This window comes from Tursiops truncatus, chromosome 4 (genome assembly GCF_011762595.2).
Source record: "Tursiops truncatus isolate mTurTru1 chromosome 4, mTurTru1.mat.Y, whole genome shotgun sequence".
Classification (NCBI taxonomy): Eukaryota; Metazoa; Chordata; class Mammalia; order Artiodactyla; family Delphinidae; genus Tursiops; species Tursiops truncatus.
The window spans coordinates 1,350,291-1,368,958 of record NC_047037.1 but is presented as its reverse complement, the minus strand read 5'-3'; the positions used below and the strand labels follow the sequence as shown (position 1 = coordinate 1,368,958).

The 18,668-nt window shown below is 42.9% G+C and overlaps 1 protein-coding gene across 3 annotated transcripts in view; it reads right to left on the bottom strand.

Moving 5' to 3' along the window:
• Positions 1 to 7,966: 7,966 nt before the first annotated feature.
• Positions 7,967 to 18,668, bottom strand: part of NGLY1 (N-glycanase 1) — a 62,648-nt gene continuing 51,946 nt past the window's right edge. For 2 of the 3 annotated variants that reach the window (XM_019948621.3, XM_019948622.3), the window contains 3 exons: positions 16,327 to 16,512; positions 9,069 to 9,246; positions 7,967 to 8,678 (listed from right to left, as the gene is read on the bottom strand). In XM_019948621.3, the coding sequence (XP_019804180.2) occupies positions 8,503 to 8,678; positions 9,069 to 9,246; positions 16,327 to 16,512 (540 nt within the window). In that variant the 3' untranslated portion in view covers positions 7,967 to 8,502. The remainder of the gene's footprint in view (positions 8,679 to 9,068; positions 9,247 to 16,326; positions 16,513 to 18,668) is intronic. The other variant, XM_019948623.3, reaches the window with a different exon arrangement.

The window sequence follows — 18,668 nt, the reverse complement described above, 5'->3', positions numbered from 1 at the left end:
CTCGACGAAGAGTAGCCCCGCTCACTGCAAATAGAGAAAGCCCGCGCACTGCAACGAAGACCCAACACAGCCAAAAATAAATAAACAAATAAATTTATTTTAAAAAAAGATATAAAAATTGTCACCTACATTTTGTATCTGACATCAGAAATGAGTCCTACCATTTTAGCTGACTTCCTGATGGATCCTAAGTTCCTGAAAATTCAAAGGCAACAACCTCTCCTAAAGCTATTCAACGTGTCAAATTACTTTGCTTTAAGCAACTTGTACTATTAAGCAATTACCTTAAACTTGAGTAAAATATGCACAAATAAAATAGTACATTCCTTTAGGGCCGGCACGAACTGCAACACACACGTGGGCAGATAACTTCTATGAGTAAACTGACCCTAGGTAAAAGTGAATTAATGAATAAATAAAACCATATGCAATCCATGTAGTCTATCTTTGATTTTACAATCTTGGTAGACGGGAACAGGGGATTTATTTCTCTAAGAAAAAAAGTAGTGCAAGTATTACAGCAAAAGGTGACTGACTGACCCTAGGCTTCAGCATCAGAGCTGGGCAGGGGTGCGGGCTTATGGTCCCTACGGCCCTTATCGTGGGGATACAGGTCCTGCCTTAAAGAAAGCGCAGCTGCGCCATTGTGCATGCAGTGTTGTCACAGCACCTAACTTTCCAATGTAAGCTGAAATCCAGATTTTATGGTAAACGTAACATAATTTCAAATTGTTGGTTGAATAAGACTGGGGACAGCCCAAAACGTGAGCTATCGTGCACTGAAAGAAATATTATGCACTTGTAGAAAGAATAAGGAAGCTTTTAAAATACTCACAGAGATGGGATTAACATACACACGCTACAACATATAAAACAGATAATCAACAAGGACCTGCCGTGTAGCACAGGGAACTCAATATTCTGTGATAACCTATATGGGAAAGAATCTGAAAAATAGATGTACGTCTATGTCTAACTAAATCACCTTGCTGTACACCTGCAACTAACACAGCGTTGTAAATCAAATATACTCCAATATAAAAAAAATACAGAGCGAGTGCCACAATGTATCAAGTGAAAAAGGTGAGGTGCAAAACAGAATCTGTAGCATAGTATAGTATCTGAAGTGATGGAAAGGGGGGGAAATGTTTTTCCTGCTTATATTTTCAAAAAGAAAAAAATAGAATAAACCATGAGGTCATAAAGGGAAAAGAAAATCCCTGAAACAAATGAATACTGAGTAGGGAGGGATGGGGTGAGGCTCGCTGGGGACTGGTCATACCCGCCACTTACACGGTCTGCTGTGCAGTCAGCCTCCCAACCAAGGGAGAGTCCTGCCAATCGACAGCCTCCCTGAGTGAGGAAACCTAGGCCTGCCACCTGGTAGTTATCAGTCCTTAGTCATAAATACAGTCCATCAAACATTTACGAAAAACCAACCACATGGAACAGAAAACAAGATGAACAATGTGATAGGATCCAGAAGAAAGTGGAGATAATTCTTTAACAAACAGACCTATGGGAAAGTTATAATTAGGCACCTTGATAGAGAGAATGTCCCAGGCATTAAACAAGCACAAACCGATATGGAGGAAAGAGATCAGGAACAGTGAGCCCACGCAACAGGCGAACACTGTCACCCTTCGTACCTCTGGTTCCACAGCTGTGGACTGAAACAAATGTGAGCCAAAAATATTCAGAAAAATCCTCCTCACTGTCAGTGGGAATGTAAACGGGTGCAGCCACTGTGGAGAAGTGTGGAGGGAGGGTCCTCAGAAAACTAAAAACACAGGTGCCCTATGAGCCAGCAATCCCACTTCGGGGTATGTATCCGAAGAAAACAACAACACTGACTTGAAAAGAGACAAGCACCCCAGTTTTCACTGCAGCTCTATTTACAATAGCCAAGACATGGAAGCAACCTAAGTGTCCATCGACAGAGGAATGGATAAAGAAGGCGTGGCACATATATACAGTGGAATATTACTCAGCCATAAAAAGGAGTGAAATAATGCCATTTGCAGTATCATGGATGGACTTGGAGTGTATTATGTTAAGTGAAATAGACAGAGAAAGACAAATACTGTGTGATATCACTTATTTGTGGAAACTAAAAAATACAGCAAACTCGTGTATAAAACAAAGAAGCAGGCTCACAGAGATACAGAGAACAAACTACTGGTTACCAGTGGGGAGAGGGAAGGGGGGAGGGGCAATAAAGGGGTAGGGGGTAAAAAAGGGTTATTATGGGATTATATGAAATCATGTGTGAGACTTTTGAGAACTGTAAAGTACTATAGAATTTAAAGATTCCTTCATTCAATAAAAGCAGTAAATTAAAAAAATAAAAATCATTTCTTTGAAAACAAATATTCAGAAAAAAAAAAATTCCAGGAAGTCCCAAAAAACAAAGCTGGAATTTGCCTCACACTGGCAACTGTTTACATGGCATTTTTACATTGTATTAGGCATTATAAACAGTCTAGAGATGATTTAAAGTACACAGGATATGCACAGGTTATGTACAAATACCATGGCATTTTATAAAAGGGACTTGAGCATCCTTGGATTTTGGTACCTGTGGAGGGTCCTGGAACCAAACCCCTGTGGATACCGAGGGATGACTGTATATATAGAACATTTAGATAAGAAACAAAACTGGCTAATGAACATGATACATTTTAATCTCACAGTAATCAAGGAAATGGAAGTTAAAACTAGGTATTTTTTGTCCATCGGATCGGCAAAAAGAGCAACGCTGTTTTAATTAACTGTACTAGTTTGTGCTGCAGTAACAAATTACATAGACTAGGGGGCTTAAACCACAAACATTTATTTCTCACAGCTGTGTAAGCTCTAAGCCCGCGATCAGGCTGGGCTCCCCGCGAAGGCCCTCCTCTCTTCCTGGCTTAAGGATGGCCTCTTCCTGGGTTCTCACAGCTGGAGAGCAGAGAGGAAGCAAGCTCTCTTCTCTCCTCCCAAAGGCACAAATCCCATTCACGAAGGCTCCACCCTCATGACCTAATTATCTCCCAAAGGCCCCACCTCCTAACACCCTCACCCAGATCACACTGCGGGGGGTGGGGGTGGGGGGTAGGGGGTGGGGAGAGGGTTAGGATTTCAGCATATGAATTGGAGTGGGAGGAGGGTACACCAACATTCAGTCGCAGTCAGTAATCTCATGCTGAATCCACAAGCCACTCACTAGCTCTCCTGGTTTCTGTGCACTAGGAATTCAGTAGTGGTTTGGCTGGGCAGGTTCAACTGGCGTGACTCCTCACGAGGCTGCAGTCATCGAAGGCTTGCTCGGGCTGGAGGGAGGAGAGGCTTCTATTGCCGTCGGTTCCTCTCCAGACCTGCTCGAGGCCTCCTGGCGCGGCCACGGGCCTCCTCCGGAACAAGCGGTCCAGGAAAGCAAGGCTTCTCATGACATACCACACACACGGTCACTTACATTCTACTGGGCACAGACCAGCTCTAATTTAGTGTGGAAGGGACAACACGAAGACGTGGAAGTCAGGAGGTGAGGATCATTGGAGGCTGGCTACCACAACTGCCATATTCAGTATGGGGGAGAATGGGAGGGAACGGGTGCCCTGACAGACCACTGCGGGGTGTGTAACTGGCGTACCTCATTTAGAGGGCAGCTTGACAGTGGGTGGGTGGTAAGATTTAAAATGCAACATATCTTTGCAGGTATTCTATGTGAAGGACGTATGTGCAAGGAAGTTCAGTGCAGTATTTGCAATAACAAGAAAAACGGGGAGGGGCTTCCCTGGTGGCGCAGTGGTTGAGAGTCTGCCTGCCGATGCAGGGGACAAGGGTTCGTGCCCCGGTCCGGGAAGATTCCACATGCCGCGGAGCAGCTGGGCCCGTGAGCCATAGCCGCTGAGCCTGCGCGTCCGGAGCCTGTGCTCTGCAATGGCAGAGGCCACAACAGTGAGAGGCCCGCGTACCGCAAAAAAAAAAAAAAAGGGGGGGGGGAACCTACATATCTGTAAATTAGGGAATGCATAAATTAAGGAATACTATGGAGCAGTTAAAAAGAATGTGGCAGATCTATGACTGACCATGGAAAGATTTCTAAGGCACATTGTTAAGGATACAAGAAGAAAATACTCTTCCATTTACGTAAAAAGAAAACCAAATGTCAATACATGAATACTGATTTTGTGTGTGTGCACAGATTATCTCTGAATGTCAAAATCTACAGAAAAGCTCTGGAAAGACACATGTAAAAATTTTGGTGGTTACTTCTGAAAATGGTACCAGAGGAGTGGGGCGTGAAGGCAGCACTTTTAATTCATAATACTGTCTTGTTTGAATTTTTAACAAAAATAAATAATCTAAACATTGAAAACTGGAAAATAACGGACTTTGAGTGACAACCCAAAGTGCCCTCTTACAGTAAAGAATTTGGGCTTTTGTGGCTAGACTTTATTTGAGCTCTTCGGAGACCCTTTATGGCTCACTTATGGATTTCTAGCTGCTGCTACAATTTTATTGATCTCAGATCAAGTCTTTAGAAAATTAAGGAAATAGAGCAAGGTCTCAACTTCTGAGTCTGCTTTCACTTGTCGGGGTGTAATGAATGGGAAACGGCTGTTAGACAGTCCGGTATTAAAGTACCTGACTCTCAGCCTCTTAGTTTCATCAGCTATAAAATGGGGACAAGATATACTACCTACTGTACAGTGCCACTACGATCCAATGAGACACCAAAGCCACTGGTACCTAGTAGACACTCGAACGGTGGCCACTATCAGTGTACGTCCATTCTAAATCTCTGATCAGAAATAAAGCACTGGTTTGGTCAATATAAAGGATGTACCTGAATACATCCTAAGGGTAATAAAACCAATAAAACCACAATCATGTGTGGTTTACCCTTATTCTTCCCATGAGTACTTTAGGAAGGAGTACCACCTTGATCGCAGCTTATAAGAGTGTATTTGCTTACTTCACTCTGTATGACAGACCATATATACACTCCCAAATGTAAAATAGATAGCTAGCGGGAAGCAGCCGCATAGCACAGGGAGATCAGCTCGGTGCTTTGTGACCACCTAGAGGGGTGGGACGGGGAGGGTGGGTCAGGGAGGGTGGGAGGGAGGGAGACGCAAGAGGGAAGAGATATGGGGATATATGTATATGTATAGCTGATTCACTTTGTTACACAGCAGAAACTAAAACACCATTGTAATGCAATTATACTCCAATAAAGATGTTAAAAAAAAGGGTATTTGCTTTACCATATGATACCACTTATATGTGGAATCTAAAATATGACACAAATGAACCTATCTATGAAACAAATACAGACTCACAGACATAGAGAACAGACTGGTGTTTGCCAAGGGGGAGGCGGGGTGGGAGAGGGATGGATTGGGAGTTTGGGTTTAGCAGATGCAAACTATTCTATATAGTGTGGATAAACAACAAGGTCGTACTGTACAGCACAGGGAACTATATTCAATAACCTGTGACAAACCATAATGGAAAAGAATATGAAAAAGAGGGTGTGTGTGTGTGCACACACACACACATATATATAAATATATAAAACTGAGTCACTGTTGTACAGCAGTAACTAACACAACATCACAACTCAACTATACTTCAATAAATTTTAAAAAGTGTATTTGCTTGAACTATAAAATCAAAACTCAATTTATTGAGTTGTAGAGAAAAAAATACCAAAGCATATATATCTATAGTTATCTATTATCAAATTATAATACATTTACTCTCCAGGAAAGCTTAACTATAGTTAGAAAAATAACTGGCTCTAACATCAGTTTTAGTATCTCCTCAACTTGAACATTCCTACCAAAGTATCTGTATTCATGAAACATGTAATACAACAGCAGCCCACACACAGGACTAGAATTCTATAGGATTACAACCCTGTGTTACAACCCTGCAACTCGGTAGAAGGGAACACTGAGTGTACAAGTCAATCTTGCCTGTGTTACTAATCCACTGCATTGTTTAGACAGGCCCTTCTCCGGGCTTGAGCTTCCTCAGGGAAAAGCGAGGAGTCTGGATTAAATGATCTCTAACAACCCCCCCCACCCCCAAATTCATGACACCGTGTTCTCTAGCCCTCCCTTAATCCGAGGCACTTCTTTTCCTTCTAAAGTGATCAAAACATCAGATGTAACTTCTTGTTCATCTTGAGAATGTGATTTCCAGCAAAGGACCTACTTTAAAAAAACAACACTGCAACAGAAAGCAGACGGTCTGTAAAGCTGCTCAGGACGCCGAGGTATAAAGCCTGTTAGATGGTGAGCAATGACACCAGGGGCTCACCGACCAGCCGGTGGTTCTGCAGCCTGGTGCAGGTGTCCCCTGAGCGCTGTGCGCTCACCCCGGGGTCACCGCAGACTGAGGGCTCTTACAATAAGATCCCAGGATCACTTGGAGGGTTGTTTCTGATCCAGTAAGTCTGAGGTGGGGACTGAGAATTTAAATTTCTAGCAGTCTCTAGGTGATACTGATGCCACTGGTTCACAGATAAAGAACACTTTTGAAACCACTGCCCTAAGCATTTGTATTTTAGATTTGTATCTTGTAAAGGTTTTAAGAGAGGCTTATTATTAATTTTTACAAAATATAAATGGTCTAGTTTTGGTATCATATATTTGGATTCTGAAATTTGTTTTGATCGAGATAAATGAAAAACCCTGCAAATTAATTACAATTTTTCAGCTGGAAAGAAAATAAAAAAAGATCTCCGATGACTGCTTTATAAAGGGCAGCTAATGTGACTGCCAGTTTATTCACGGGGTTTGTACTATCACAGCCCGTCTCTGCCTCAGTTACTTTTGCCTTACTGGTTTACTCACTATGCCGTACACATTACTGAGAATTGCTTTGTCTCATACCTTCTGTACTATTGCCAAACTTGTCTGTATCATAAAATATCTATTAACGTGTGTCAGGTACCCTGAGGTTGGAACTCTCAAGGAACACACTTAAGAAAAGTGTGCAACTGCTTTTCTCTTCAGTAGTTCAACTCTAAAAATACAGGACATTTGAACTTTCTGCTTAAAGCCACAGTAAAAATTAGAATGTTTCCTTTTCATAGATAAAGTACATTCAGTTTATCTCTGTTGCCATCTTTAACAAGATGGCTTGTCAAGCTCCAGTTTTTCTCATGAAGAGTATTGTTCCACTTATCATCCAAATACTTACCTTGACAAAACCAGACACTTCGAGACAGGTAGGAGACAAGGCTGTCCAACTTCACGTATTTGGCCACTCTACGATGCTATGATTAACTTAACAGTTTCAGAATTCCAGAAAATTTTCTAATATTCGAGACGTATTAATAAATTTAGACGCACAAGCTACCTTTAAGTGTAACTTTTTAGCAAGAAGGTGATCCTCAGCAGAGTTGGACTACAATTAAAAAGAAAACATAAGACCTTTGTTTCAGAATTCCAGTACATATTTCACAACGCATGTAAACATGCTAGTGAGTTGCACAGGGTGAGAATGTCTGAGAACGTACTTTTCCGGCCGGGAGAGCTGAGAACTCGCTCTGCAGAACGTGACAAAAAGCATTTAGGGAGTGGGGCCGTGGTCGTCTTCGTCACCGCATCCCTTGCAGTGCACACAAAACACTTCATATATGTTCACTAAGTTTAACTGGAGACGTTACATGGAACACACACACACACACACACACACACTCTTGATACAGTGTATACACACTGAATAATCCCAGTTACATAGTTTCAAAGTCAAGAATAAACATTTTATTCAATGAGGTAGATAAAAATACTCAAAAGTAAACTCAAAAGTAAAGCATTTTCAGAAGTGTCCACATATTATGGATCTATAATGTATCTTTGAATTTACGCAGTGTTAACTGTTTTCATAATTCTTGTCTATTCAAGTGGTTTTCAATGTTTAGCATACTTATGATTTTTATTTAGCCAAAGTAATCACTAAAAAGATATAACGCAAAATAATTCATTTTATTTCTTAAATGCGTACGTATTTACAGTCATAAAAATTTTCATGCTCTGTAACTTATGAAATACTACACTTTCACGTTTATTAAAAATTAAAAAATCTTAGGAAATCTATTTCAATTACTTACGGAGAAATTAATGCCAGAATGATCAGAAACTGTCAAGTTACTATTATTAGCTTAAGATGTCATCATAATCACGAATAGCATTTAATCACGAATACCTTCATTTTACTTTTAAAACCATACTTACGACTTTTAGGTTAAAATCTCACAGTGGGGCAGTAAGACTTCACTCCAAATCAGAGTCACATATGGAAGGAAGCTTTTAATTCAAGGTTTCATTAGGGTCCACAGTAAAAAGATACATTTTCATGAGGGTTAACACGATGGATAGCCAACAAGGAAATACGCTAGCAGGGGGTAGAACACTGCCATCTAAGCATGCACGGAACCAACAGACTACTTTAGAACATGCTATGTCCTTGATTATTGCCAGCTTTTCTATAATGTTCAGGTTCTCAAAGGTCACTGAATTTTATAATTATCTCCAAACAATTTTCTTCAGGGTCATTTAAGCTTTGTCTAAACAGCTGGGTGTGTTGCCAAGCAACAACACCATCTCCTCTGCTTAATTCTGCTTCCAAAATAACTTCAGTGGCACCAGAAAAATCATGATAGGAGCGAAGAATTTTATCTGTTGGAGAAAAAAAAAATTAACACTTTGCTTTTGGTAAGAACATAAAGAGGTAGTTTCGGAATGCATTTGACATACCTGCCTTATAGGTAAAAATCAACCCTTAAAAAATAAATACAAATTATTCTTTATGGAGGAAATGTGTCCTCTGAAAAAAGAAATGATGTTTTCTCCTTCCATCTGTGTTTCACAATGAAAAACATCAGCCCTACTATTAATAATGAGGTTAAACTACAGGTTTTAACTTAAATTTTTTTTTTTTTTTTTTTTACTGCAACAGTATGAATAAGTCTAGGCTAAGGAAAACTCAACTACATCTCAGATAAGCACAATCACCCTTCAGAGTGCTGAACACACACTTCACGATTACTTCTCCCGTCAAATGCTTACCGCCCGCCAGCTCTACTTGTGCTGCATCAGATCTCAATTTCCACTGTACTGTTCCTGTCTCAAAGGTCTGGCTACTTGTCCTAATGGAAATGTTATCTACGTTGAGGCCAACTGACCCACATTCAAACTTCCAGGAAATGTAAGCATAAGACGATCCTTCCTTTCGGGTTAAATACACCTATAAAGTAGGTGGGAGAAAAGGAACTGTCAGAGATAATCAAACAGTGTAGAAAAACACATATAGTCAAAGTCTTATTGCCACAGGAACTATGCACAAATGGTTATTTAAAACATAACTTTTCCCCACTGAAAAGATTTTTACTGCTAACAATTTTTCATTTTATTAGCAATCTTTGCGATAGCGTCTTTTGCTATGGATGTAAGGTATTATTTGAATACAGGTGCCTCAATAAGTAGAGCCCTAAGGCTGCATGCTAACCAAAATTTTGGTAAATCATATTCTCTTTTAAATTACCAACTCCAGCTATTTATTTATTTTTTATTTATTAATTTTTTACATTTATTTGTTTATTTTTGGCTGCGTTGGGTCTTTGTTGCTGCACGTGGGTTTTCTGTGGCTGCGTCCAGTGGGGGCTACTCTGTTGCGGTGTGTGGGCTTCTCATTGCGGTGGCGTCTCGTTGCGGAACACGGGTTTCAGTAGTTGCAGCACGTGGGCTCAGTAGCTGTGGCTCGCAGGCTCTAAAGCACAGGCTCAGTAGTTGTGGCTCACGGGCCTAGCTGCTCCGCGGCATGTGGGATCTTCCTGGACCAGGGCTCGAACCAGTGTCCCCTGCATTGGCAGGCGGATTCTTAACCACTTCACCACCAGGGAAGTCCCCAGTCCAGCTATTTAAAATGAACTTTATGATGAATCCTGCTGAAAATGAAGTCTTTTTAAATGCAATTATTCCTTAATGTATCTTCTTTTCTAAGCCTGGGTTTTCAGATAAGCTTTCCTAGAATGAGATGGGCCATATCCTCTAAATCAAGCAAAAACCTCAGTCAGTGCTAAGCAACGGGAAAGGTTTACAAGGCTAAAAGTCCATGCTCCCCGCAAGCCTCTCTAAACAGGATGCTGCCCAGGCCTTCACCGTCAGTGCTGTGACCACCGTCAATGTCCTCCCTAAGACATCCAGACCGACCGCTGCCTCCAGTCCAGCTCCCTTCACAGTTTCATCCACACTCTTCAAATGTGTTGACGTGAAAACTGAACGTCCACAGCCCTGGCCCACTCACCCAGGCTTGAACCCCTGAGAACCTGACTCTTTAGTCATTTATCCCTAATGTCCAAACTCCCACAATAATCCATGCATTTCTTTGAAATAAGTCTTGGAAAAAAAAAAAAAGCGAAAAACCCTTTCCTTTGGTCTTACTGCACTTAACACTTCGGTCGTGACTTTACACTCATCTTTCTGCAACTGCCTAATTAATGTTTTTAACATCCCACTGTTTGCTGGTCTAGAACGTACAGCAAGTACCTGCCTCTTGCATGACATCCAAACTCGCAGTTTTCATGGTCCTCCACAAGTGCATCCCGCCTTGAACTGCCAATACTCCGTGACCCAAATATAACTGTTTTATTTCAGGTGTGCTTGTATTATCTAACTTAACCAAATCATAAATGCTCTGGGGGCACAGGCTCTGGGTTTATGGGGTTTAATAAACAGTATTTAAGTACTAGAAACTTGCGCGCGCGCACACATACGTTCTTTCAGAAACAGCTAATCTACTTCTCAGGGGCAAGTAGCTGGCAGTACCGCATGAAACACACCTGCCATGGAAATGCCCAATTCCTTCCTATTCTAGCCCTCAGCCATCAAGTAAAACGTCAGTCGCTGCTAGCATGCTGTTGATACGCTATTCTGCTCGGCAACCTCTACCTAGTTGTCCTACAGGTTAAATATGCTGGCTAATTTGAGTTTTTAGAATCAGTGAGCTGGAGACAATGAAACCGTTAAACAGTCACTCTCCAGGGAAGATGACTTAAAACTCCTTAGACCAGAAACACATAAAGCGCCTGCTGCTGTCCTGCACAACCATCCCAGCTGTCTGCACGGTCGCCTGCCCCACTCGGGTCCCGGGTACCTCACTCTAGCACCTCGGATGCGTGTGTACCTCCTGCTCGCTCCCCCGAGAGCTGTGTGCATGGAGAGCCTGGGCTCAGGGCTGCAGCAAAGCTGCCAGGGAGCTGTTAGTCTCACCAACACTAAACTCCTGGGCACCTAGGGATTATCCATAATGTAATCACTCCTCCAGAGGAGAGGCTGGTAAAGGGGGCTACCTGGGAAAGAAGAGCCAGACAGAGGGGTCACTGGAAGAAAGGTGGTGGGAAGAAACTGAAAGACAGGGGGCAAATATATTTATGTCTCAAAACCTGTCTTCTGTGTCTTGTGTGTTTTCAGAGCTCAGTGGCTTCAAATGCCCCCCTAAAAGTGTGGGCATATAAAATACGATAGGCTGAAGTCAAGCTAACTTCAAAGTTCTAGTTTACCCCCAAGAACTGCCTTAATTATATCACGTGAGTCTGGGCCAAAATTTTTTTCTTCTTCTTCTTTCTTAAAGCTTCTAATTTTGAGATATGACAGAAAAGTCTTACAGGTACACATGGAAAATACCTGATCACAGTTGGAAGTGAAGACAATCTAATTAGAACTGTTTTTAACTGTCACAGAAGGCTTATAATGGCTGTTGAACATGTCTGAAAATTGCTTTTTCTAAGACTTACATGTTTCAGTCCTGAAGGCATCAGTTTTTACAACTCTAAAACGTTAAAGGATAGGGTGAAATTCATCATTGGATTCTTAGATGCTTAAATAAACCTTTAAGCATACTGTGAGAAAATAAAAGTTCTCTTAGGCTAAAGAAACAGCGTATGGAGATAAAGTAGACCCTATTTATATTGAAAATTCATGTCATCTTTTGGACGCAACATATTCTGTCTGTAGCACTTTAACCGACTTATTTAACTCAGCATTTTTAGAGACTGTAGGATGTTACTATGGTAACTGAGTACACTATGTATACTCAGTTCCATAGTATACTATGTATATACTCAGTTTGGCACTTTGAAATGTACCAAAACATCAGGATTTACATAAACCTCCAACTGTGGTCCTGTCTAGGTGTGAAACCAACAGAACCGGTAATTATAATTTATTTAGGAGAAAAAAATACTTTATAACCTCTCCAACAGGCAACTGTTTGCTCTAAAGGGGAAAAAAAGCATTTCTGTAACTGTTGATCGTTCCGAACTTCTTGATTTACCTTCAACAAATGTTTTGCCTGTTGGCTTTTTAAATTTGTACGTGATCCACCCTGGCCCCTCTCTGGCATCTGTAGACAACGAAAGCACATCACACACAACCTGTGGGGAGGAGTGAGACCAGTGCATCTGTGGCTTCAGATCTAAGTTATACTGCTTGCCATGCACCCTGCTGAAACGGGTCCTGCGGGTTGTGGCTGCGACCACTACTCTCAAGACTGTGAACAATCTGCACATCAGCTTCTTTCCGTATTTCACATTCTTGGGAAGATCTGCACTTAAAGATTTTCTCATCACATGAGAAACATGCCAGGCTGGTTAGCCGGCTGTTATGGTTTCCTGGAGGTTCAGTTTGCACTGCACTGTTTGAAGCTGCTCTTCAGTACACACTTAAAATGCTCATTCTGCCGCGGCTGCTGCGATGAACTCTGAGTTCACGGTGCAGTCAGTCATTCCTACAGATATCCAGCAGAGCAGCTGTATTTCAAGAAACCCTAATCGAATGCTAGTAAGCTGCTCTAGCTCATGAATCTTATTTTTGGTTATTCCAATTTTTCAACTGAGGTCCAACGTGAACACTGTCAGTTCCCACTGTATTTACATCTTTCCAGACTATGCTTCCTACTTATTCCATCTGTAGCCTCTGGATGGCCAGTGTGATGATGGCCCTCCTTTGCCTGAACTCCTGCAAGGTTTCCTATTGCATAAGTGCAAGGTCATCAAAGTCCCTGGGGCCTGACAACCGTTCACCCCTCCGGCCTTATTCCCCGCTGCTCTCCCCGCGTTCCCGACTGCTTCCTCTTCTCTGAAGTTGCGGGTGTTTCCCGCTTCTGTGCGTGTGCACACTGTTTCTCATGTCCCTCTCTGAGAAACTCCCCTCTGCCGCCCCCTCGGATATCATTTCTTCTGCAAGGCTCCGGCGTGAGGTGCAGCGGCTCTTCCTCGTGTGTCCTTCCAGCGCCCACCTTGCTGACCGAAACAGCTGGTCCACGTGTCTTCCTCCTACACAGGCCTAGCTCACCTTGGGTGCACCTCGTAACTCACCACTAGGCCCTAAGTGCAGAGCACAGAGTATGACAGGGTGCACGGCTGCCGAATGGCTGAGGGGGTCAATTCCTGACATCACGCCGTGCGCCCGAAAGGGCTAACGTGACTCTAGTGGCATTGAGAATGACAAAACTGCTCAAAACTGCAAAGTACTGAGGAACATCCACGGGGCACAGTCTGAATGAACAGAGCTCCTGCGGTGCTCGACATGGCCCTCGGGTGCCCCGCAGAATTTATGCCGTACACACTCAAGCGCTCGTTCTCACATCCACCCGTCTTTATTATTAAACATTTGCTACGTATCAGGCACTATGCTAGACATGTGAATACTGAGAGCACAGAAGTGAGTAGGAAAAGACAAGGTCTCTGCCCGGGCAATGTTTACAGTCCGGTAGGAGAGAGACAATCTGTTCTCACACACGTGCGTAGAATAAACTTCAGGAAGGGGAGGGGCATGATGCCACGAGTCAATACAGGGTAAAAGGAACCAGCCGGCCGGGACTGGACGGAATGAGGCTTACACAGGTCCTAAGGGTAAGAATAAGTTAGTCTCACAGAAAGGAAAGAAACGAGGTTCCGCGGGGAGGGGGGGCAAGGCTGGGCAGCGCATGCAGAGAGCCAGGGGGCAGCCTGGTGGTGCAAGGCGAGGGCCAGACTCAGAAGACCGGAGCTGCTTCTCACCCTGAGAGCACTCAGTAACGAACGGGGTTCTGCCAATGTTCTCCATGCTGTAGCCAGAAAAACATCTTTGAAGGGGCCAGGGCAATGCAGGGAGACTAGTCAGGAAGCCACTAACATCACTCCTAAAAAGGAGACTCTTGATTGAGCTTTTTATGTTCCCTTCAAATCCAGACACCACTGAACAGTGTCTTTGCTAAGGAGTAAAATTCAGAGTCTCTGTGCTCCCGGGAGGCTGCCAAGGTTCTGTTCTAATCACCCACAGACGGGCTGCACGGGACCTGCCGTGACTCCAGCGTGGCGATTACAGAGTGGAATGTGCCTCTAGTTTTAGCCGAGTTAGAGAATCCCTAGCAGGGGGCGCCCTCGAACAGAACGACGAGAGATTGATTTAGGCGAAAAATTCATTTTTAAATGGCGACATATGACTTTGGAGTGATTAGTCTCTACAAGCGCAGTTACAATTCCAGCATTCTTCTTAATTTACTAATTAAGTATTTTAACCGGGAATGGATTCATTTAGCTTTTTGAAAAATGGCGCCCCTCGTAAAAGCATACGAAGGCACAAACTTTGCTTCAGTAGGCTCTTGTTTCATACTTAATGGCCCTCACACCTCACTTGCCTTACGTAAAGCCTTCTCACACAACACCCCGGCTCCGGCCACGACCGTCTACTCAGAGGTCTGGAAGCGAGCCCTGCCCTGCACGCTCCGGCCCTGTCTCGCGAGCACCTACTCCGCTCTCCGCGTGCAGCCCCAGCAGCGCTGGCGCTGTGGCGCTCTGCCAGCCTCCCGCAGTCCCCATGGTAACACGCTGGCGTCCTTGTTACAGCGCCCTGCGTCGTGGCTGCTCACGCTTCCTGGACTGTGAAGGCCGACACCGGTGGCACCTTCACCTGCGCGTCCTCGCGGTGAGAGCTGTGCCGGTTACAGCAGGCGCTCGGTGCGCGTGTGCCGATGAGCAAACGGGAGCAGGACGCGAGCATGCCACACACTAGCCCTGCTCCTCGGCACAGTGCTGTCTTCTCCACCAGGCCGGTGGTCAGGGCGCCGAGGCATGCCTTGTCTCCAGTTCAGCACACGCTAGTCCTTGGGTAAACGCCATGTCTGTCCTCTCCTGCTTTCTGTTCAGAGCAATTCTTCAGGTAAGGATGGTTTTCCAGAAGAAGCTCATCCTCTCTCATCAGCGAGAAGAGTCAATTACAGATACACGTATCTTGAAGTTTTAAATTTTATCTTGTATTACATTTTATGCCCTTCCTTAGCTAAGGGAGAGAATTCCTCCACCTACAATCTCAATGAGCCTACAAATCATTCTTGGCTTAATACAAAAAGATGGTCAAAATAAGCACCAAGGTAAGTTTAGAACAAAAACCTATGGGGGGGTGGTGGTGGTGGTGGAAGAAAGCAGGGACCTTATCTTTGTATGTCCTCTGTACTCTGATTAATGGCTGGTACAGTGATAAGCATGTAGTAGATGCTCATGAACACCAGCAGCTGTTCATCTGTGACTCACCTGCTAAATCTACTCACTATGCCTTACAAGTGAACAGCTTCTCACTCTTCAGGGGGCAAGTTAAAGCTGCCTATAAGCTCATTCACTCCAGTGAAACCCATCAATAATATGGTCAGACCTACTGAGGTCATGTGAGCTGCTCTGAGCTTGTTTTTGGTGTGTGCCTAAGGGGGAGGGCAGTCTAAAAGCAAAGCCTCTTATTCCAGACAACAAGTGACAACAACGTACAAGTTGGTATAATGAACTACTACAGTCACACCATCCATTTCTCCCTTTATCTTTAGGAAACAGAGAAGAAATAACCAATATCGCCGCTCAATCATCGACATTCTTATGAAACAGAAGCGTGTTAGATGGTTAGCTCTTGGGACTTTGGACTAAATGGGTTACAGTCCCTAAGAGCCTGCCCGTAGCAGGCAATCAGGACACATCTATGAAGGCAGTGGATAACAGTATACTCTACATATTCATGCAAAAACTAGTCACATGAGCTGGTCATACACTGGATTATTTTTCCCCATGAAAGAATTAAATTCGGCCTCTTTGATGAAAATGGATACTTTCTTGATATAAACACAGAGATTTCGAATGGACATTTCATTAAACAGAGAGCAGGATCTTCTTTTACAACTTTAAGCATTACTAAAAGTAATTTTGATATCCAGTTTCACATTATGCACAGCTGAAAAATGAAGCCAATCTATATTTGTTTAAACAACGACTGAAGTTTTAAACAGCTTCAAGCATTACGTTACCATGTTCCAGTCTGTTTCAACTTTTCTGAATATGGATTCCATTCTCCACACACCATTCTCCCATCCAGAAATGGTTTGGTTATTACTTGAAATGCGGACATAATGATTTTTTACTATATTATAGCAAAGGTGGAGCTGTTTAGAAATCTTCTCGTTTTCAGAGGGGATGAACAGGGTTTCTTTACTCTTAAAAAGAAAGCAGAATTAGCTTTTCAACATAATAGAAAACAGATACATAGAGAGGTACTGCTATGGATAGTGGTTAAGAGATTCCTTCAACTTGAAAATGAAAAACTGGTGCCATTGGAAAATCTGGAAAATATTTTACAGATTAAATATGAACAGGATGATGCTGACGTAGCACCAAACATTACTAGACAGAAAACAAGAAATATAAACTGTAGCTGACTTACACTTTTCGGATTTTGTGTCAACATGACTTCATTTCCACCACCACGTCTTAATTGGATGCTGCAATCCTCTCCTACAGCTGATTTCCCAGCTTTCAACTCTTCACCTCTCCACACAGTCATCAACGTGATTGTTAAAAATGTAAATTGGGACACATCACTTTCTTTTTTTTTTTGGCTGCACCACGTGGCATGGGGGACCTTAGTTCCCCGACCAGGAATTGAACCCACGGCCCCTGCAGTGGAAGTGCGGAGTCTCAACCACTGGACCCCCCAGGGGAGTCCCTCACCTTCCTGCTTAACTGGCTCCACTGACCTCTCACTGCACAGGAACGCCACACCTCTACCAGGGCTACCAGGGCCCACGTGGCTTGTCCTGTGCTCCTTCTCCAACCAGGTCCCACGGCACCCTTCTCTGCGGTCTCTTCACCCGCACCGTGTTACTTCTTCTTTAGTTCCTCACAAAGGCCCAGCTGCTTCCTGCCATGGCGCCGTGACACATGCTGTTCCCTCCGTCTGGAATGCTGTTCCTTCTGCTCTCCAGCTACGTGATTCTTTCTCACCCTTCAGGCCTCAGCCTAAAGCCGTTTCACCAGGGTCCTTTCTTGATGCCCGAAGAGAGGACAGTGCCTGGGAGGTATAGCTGGAAACAATCTTCCGCACATGTGAAATTGCTACAAAAACTCCTGTTTCACCTTAAAATTCCAGGCAAATTTTGCATTCTATTACAAAATAAATGTTTATTTTAATGTAAAACAGGCGCCTGAATCACCGGTTGAATCTCAGGTTTGAGGAAGAGGATGTATTTGTCCCACGCCTGTCTGTGGCACCGACACAACATCCCCTCCCGCTCAGATGTGAGCATAGCAGCGTGTGGTGTGCGGGGCTGGGCTGCCCTGTGCACTGCAGGCTGCTCGGCAGCATCCCTGGCCCCTCACCCACCAGATGCCAGTGGTACTGCCCCTCACAGCTGGAACCCCCAAAATGTCCCTGGACATTACAGATGGCTCCTGGAAGGCAGTCATCCACTGTTGAGAACCACTGCTCTAGTCTGTATCAACCTCTTGCTTCTAACTAATCAATTTACTAATCAATCAAGATAGTAGGTGATGCTTTCCTGTTAAACATTGGGAACTAGGTAGTACACAATGTAAAAACTTCAAATGTACAAGGATCAATAAGTAGAATATAAAACATCTTAGAGATGGAAAGAGAAAAATATTTATAAATGTATAAACAAGAGAATTCCCTAGCAGAACCTGGATATGGTTAAAAAAAAAAGGGCAGTTTATTATTTTTAGGAGGTGATTTATTATTTTTAGGAGGTGATTTTCTAACTATGCATTAGTACACTACAGTTTAAAACGAGCACGTAACAATACTCCTCAATTCTTCTCTTCTCTATCAAAGATATTTCAGAGTGCTGACATAACCCAGGTGGAATTAAAATATTAAAGTAGCATTGTCTACCATTTTACCAAGGATAACTAATTACCAAAGGGAAAAGAAAAATATACGTTACTGAATATATCATATTTCATAATTTCTTTAAAATATAAGATTAAGACAAAACTTCTCTTTATGAAAATATCACCAATGTTTCCTTCTTTTTCCAACCGATTTCAAGATACAGTTCCCTAATTTTTTAGGACTGACTTTTAAAACAAACATCTATTTGTAAAGAGGAAAATGATTTTTTAAATCCACGGCCCTAATATGGTCTCCAATAATTGAGAAATTTAAAAAATGTTCATTAGGGAAAACAATCCGGGCATAGGACCCAATTCATATTTTTAAAGTTTAATCAATGTATATGCCATGCAAGAGGAAGCGCACTCATCCACAAAAAGAAAAAGAAGCGAAGACCTAAATACCCCCATTTTAAACTGAACACAGCTGTGAATTACATTAGCTCTTTTCAATTGGCTTCAT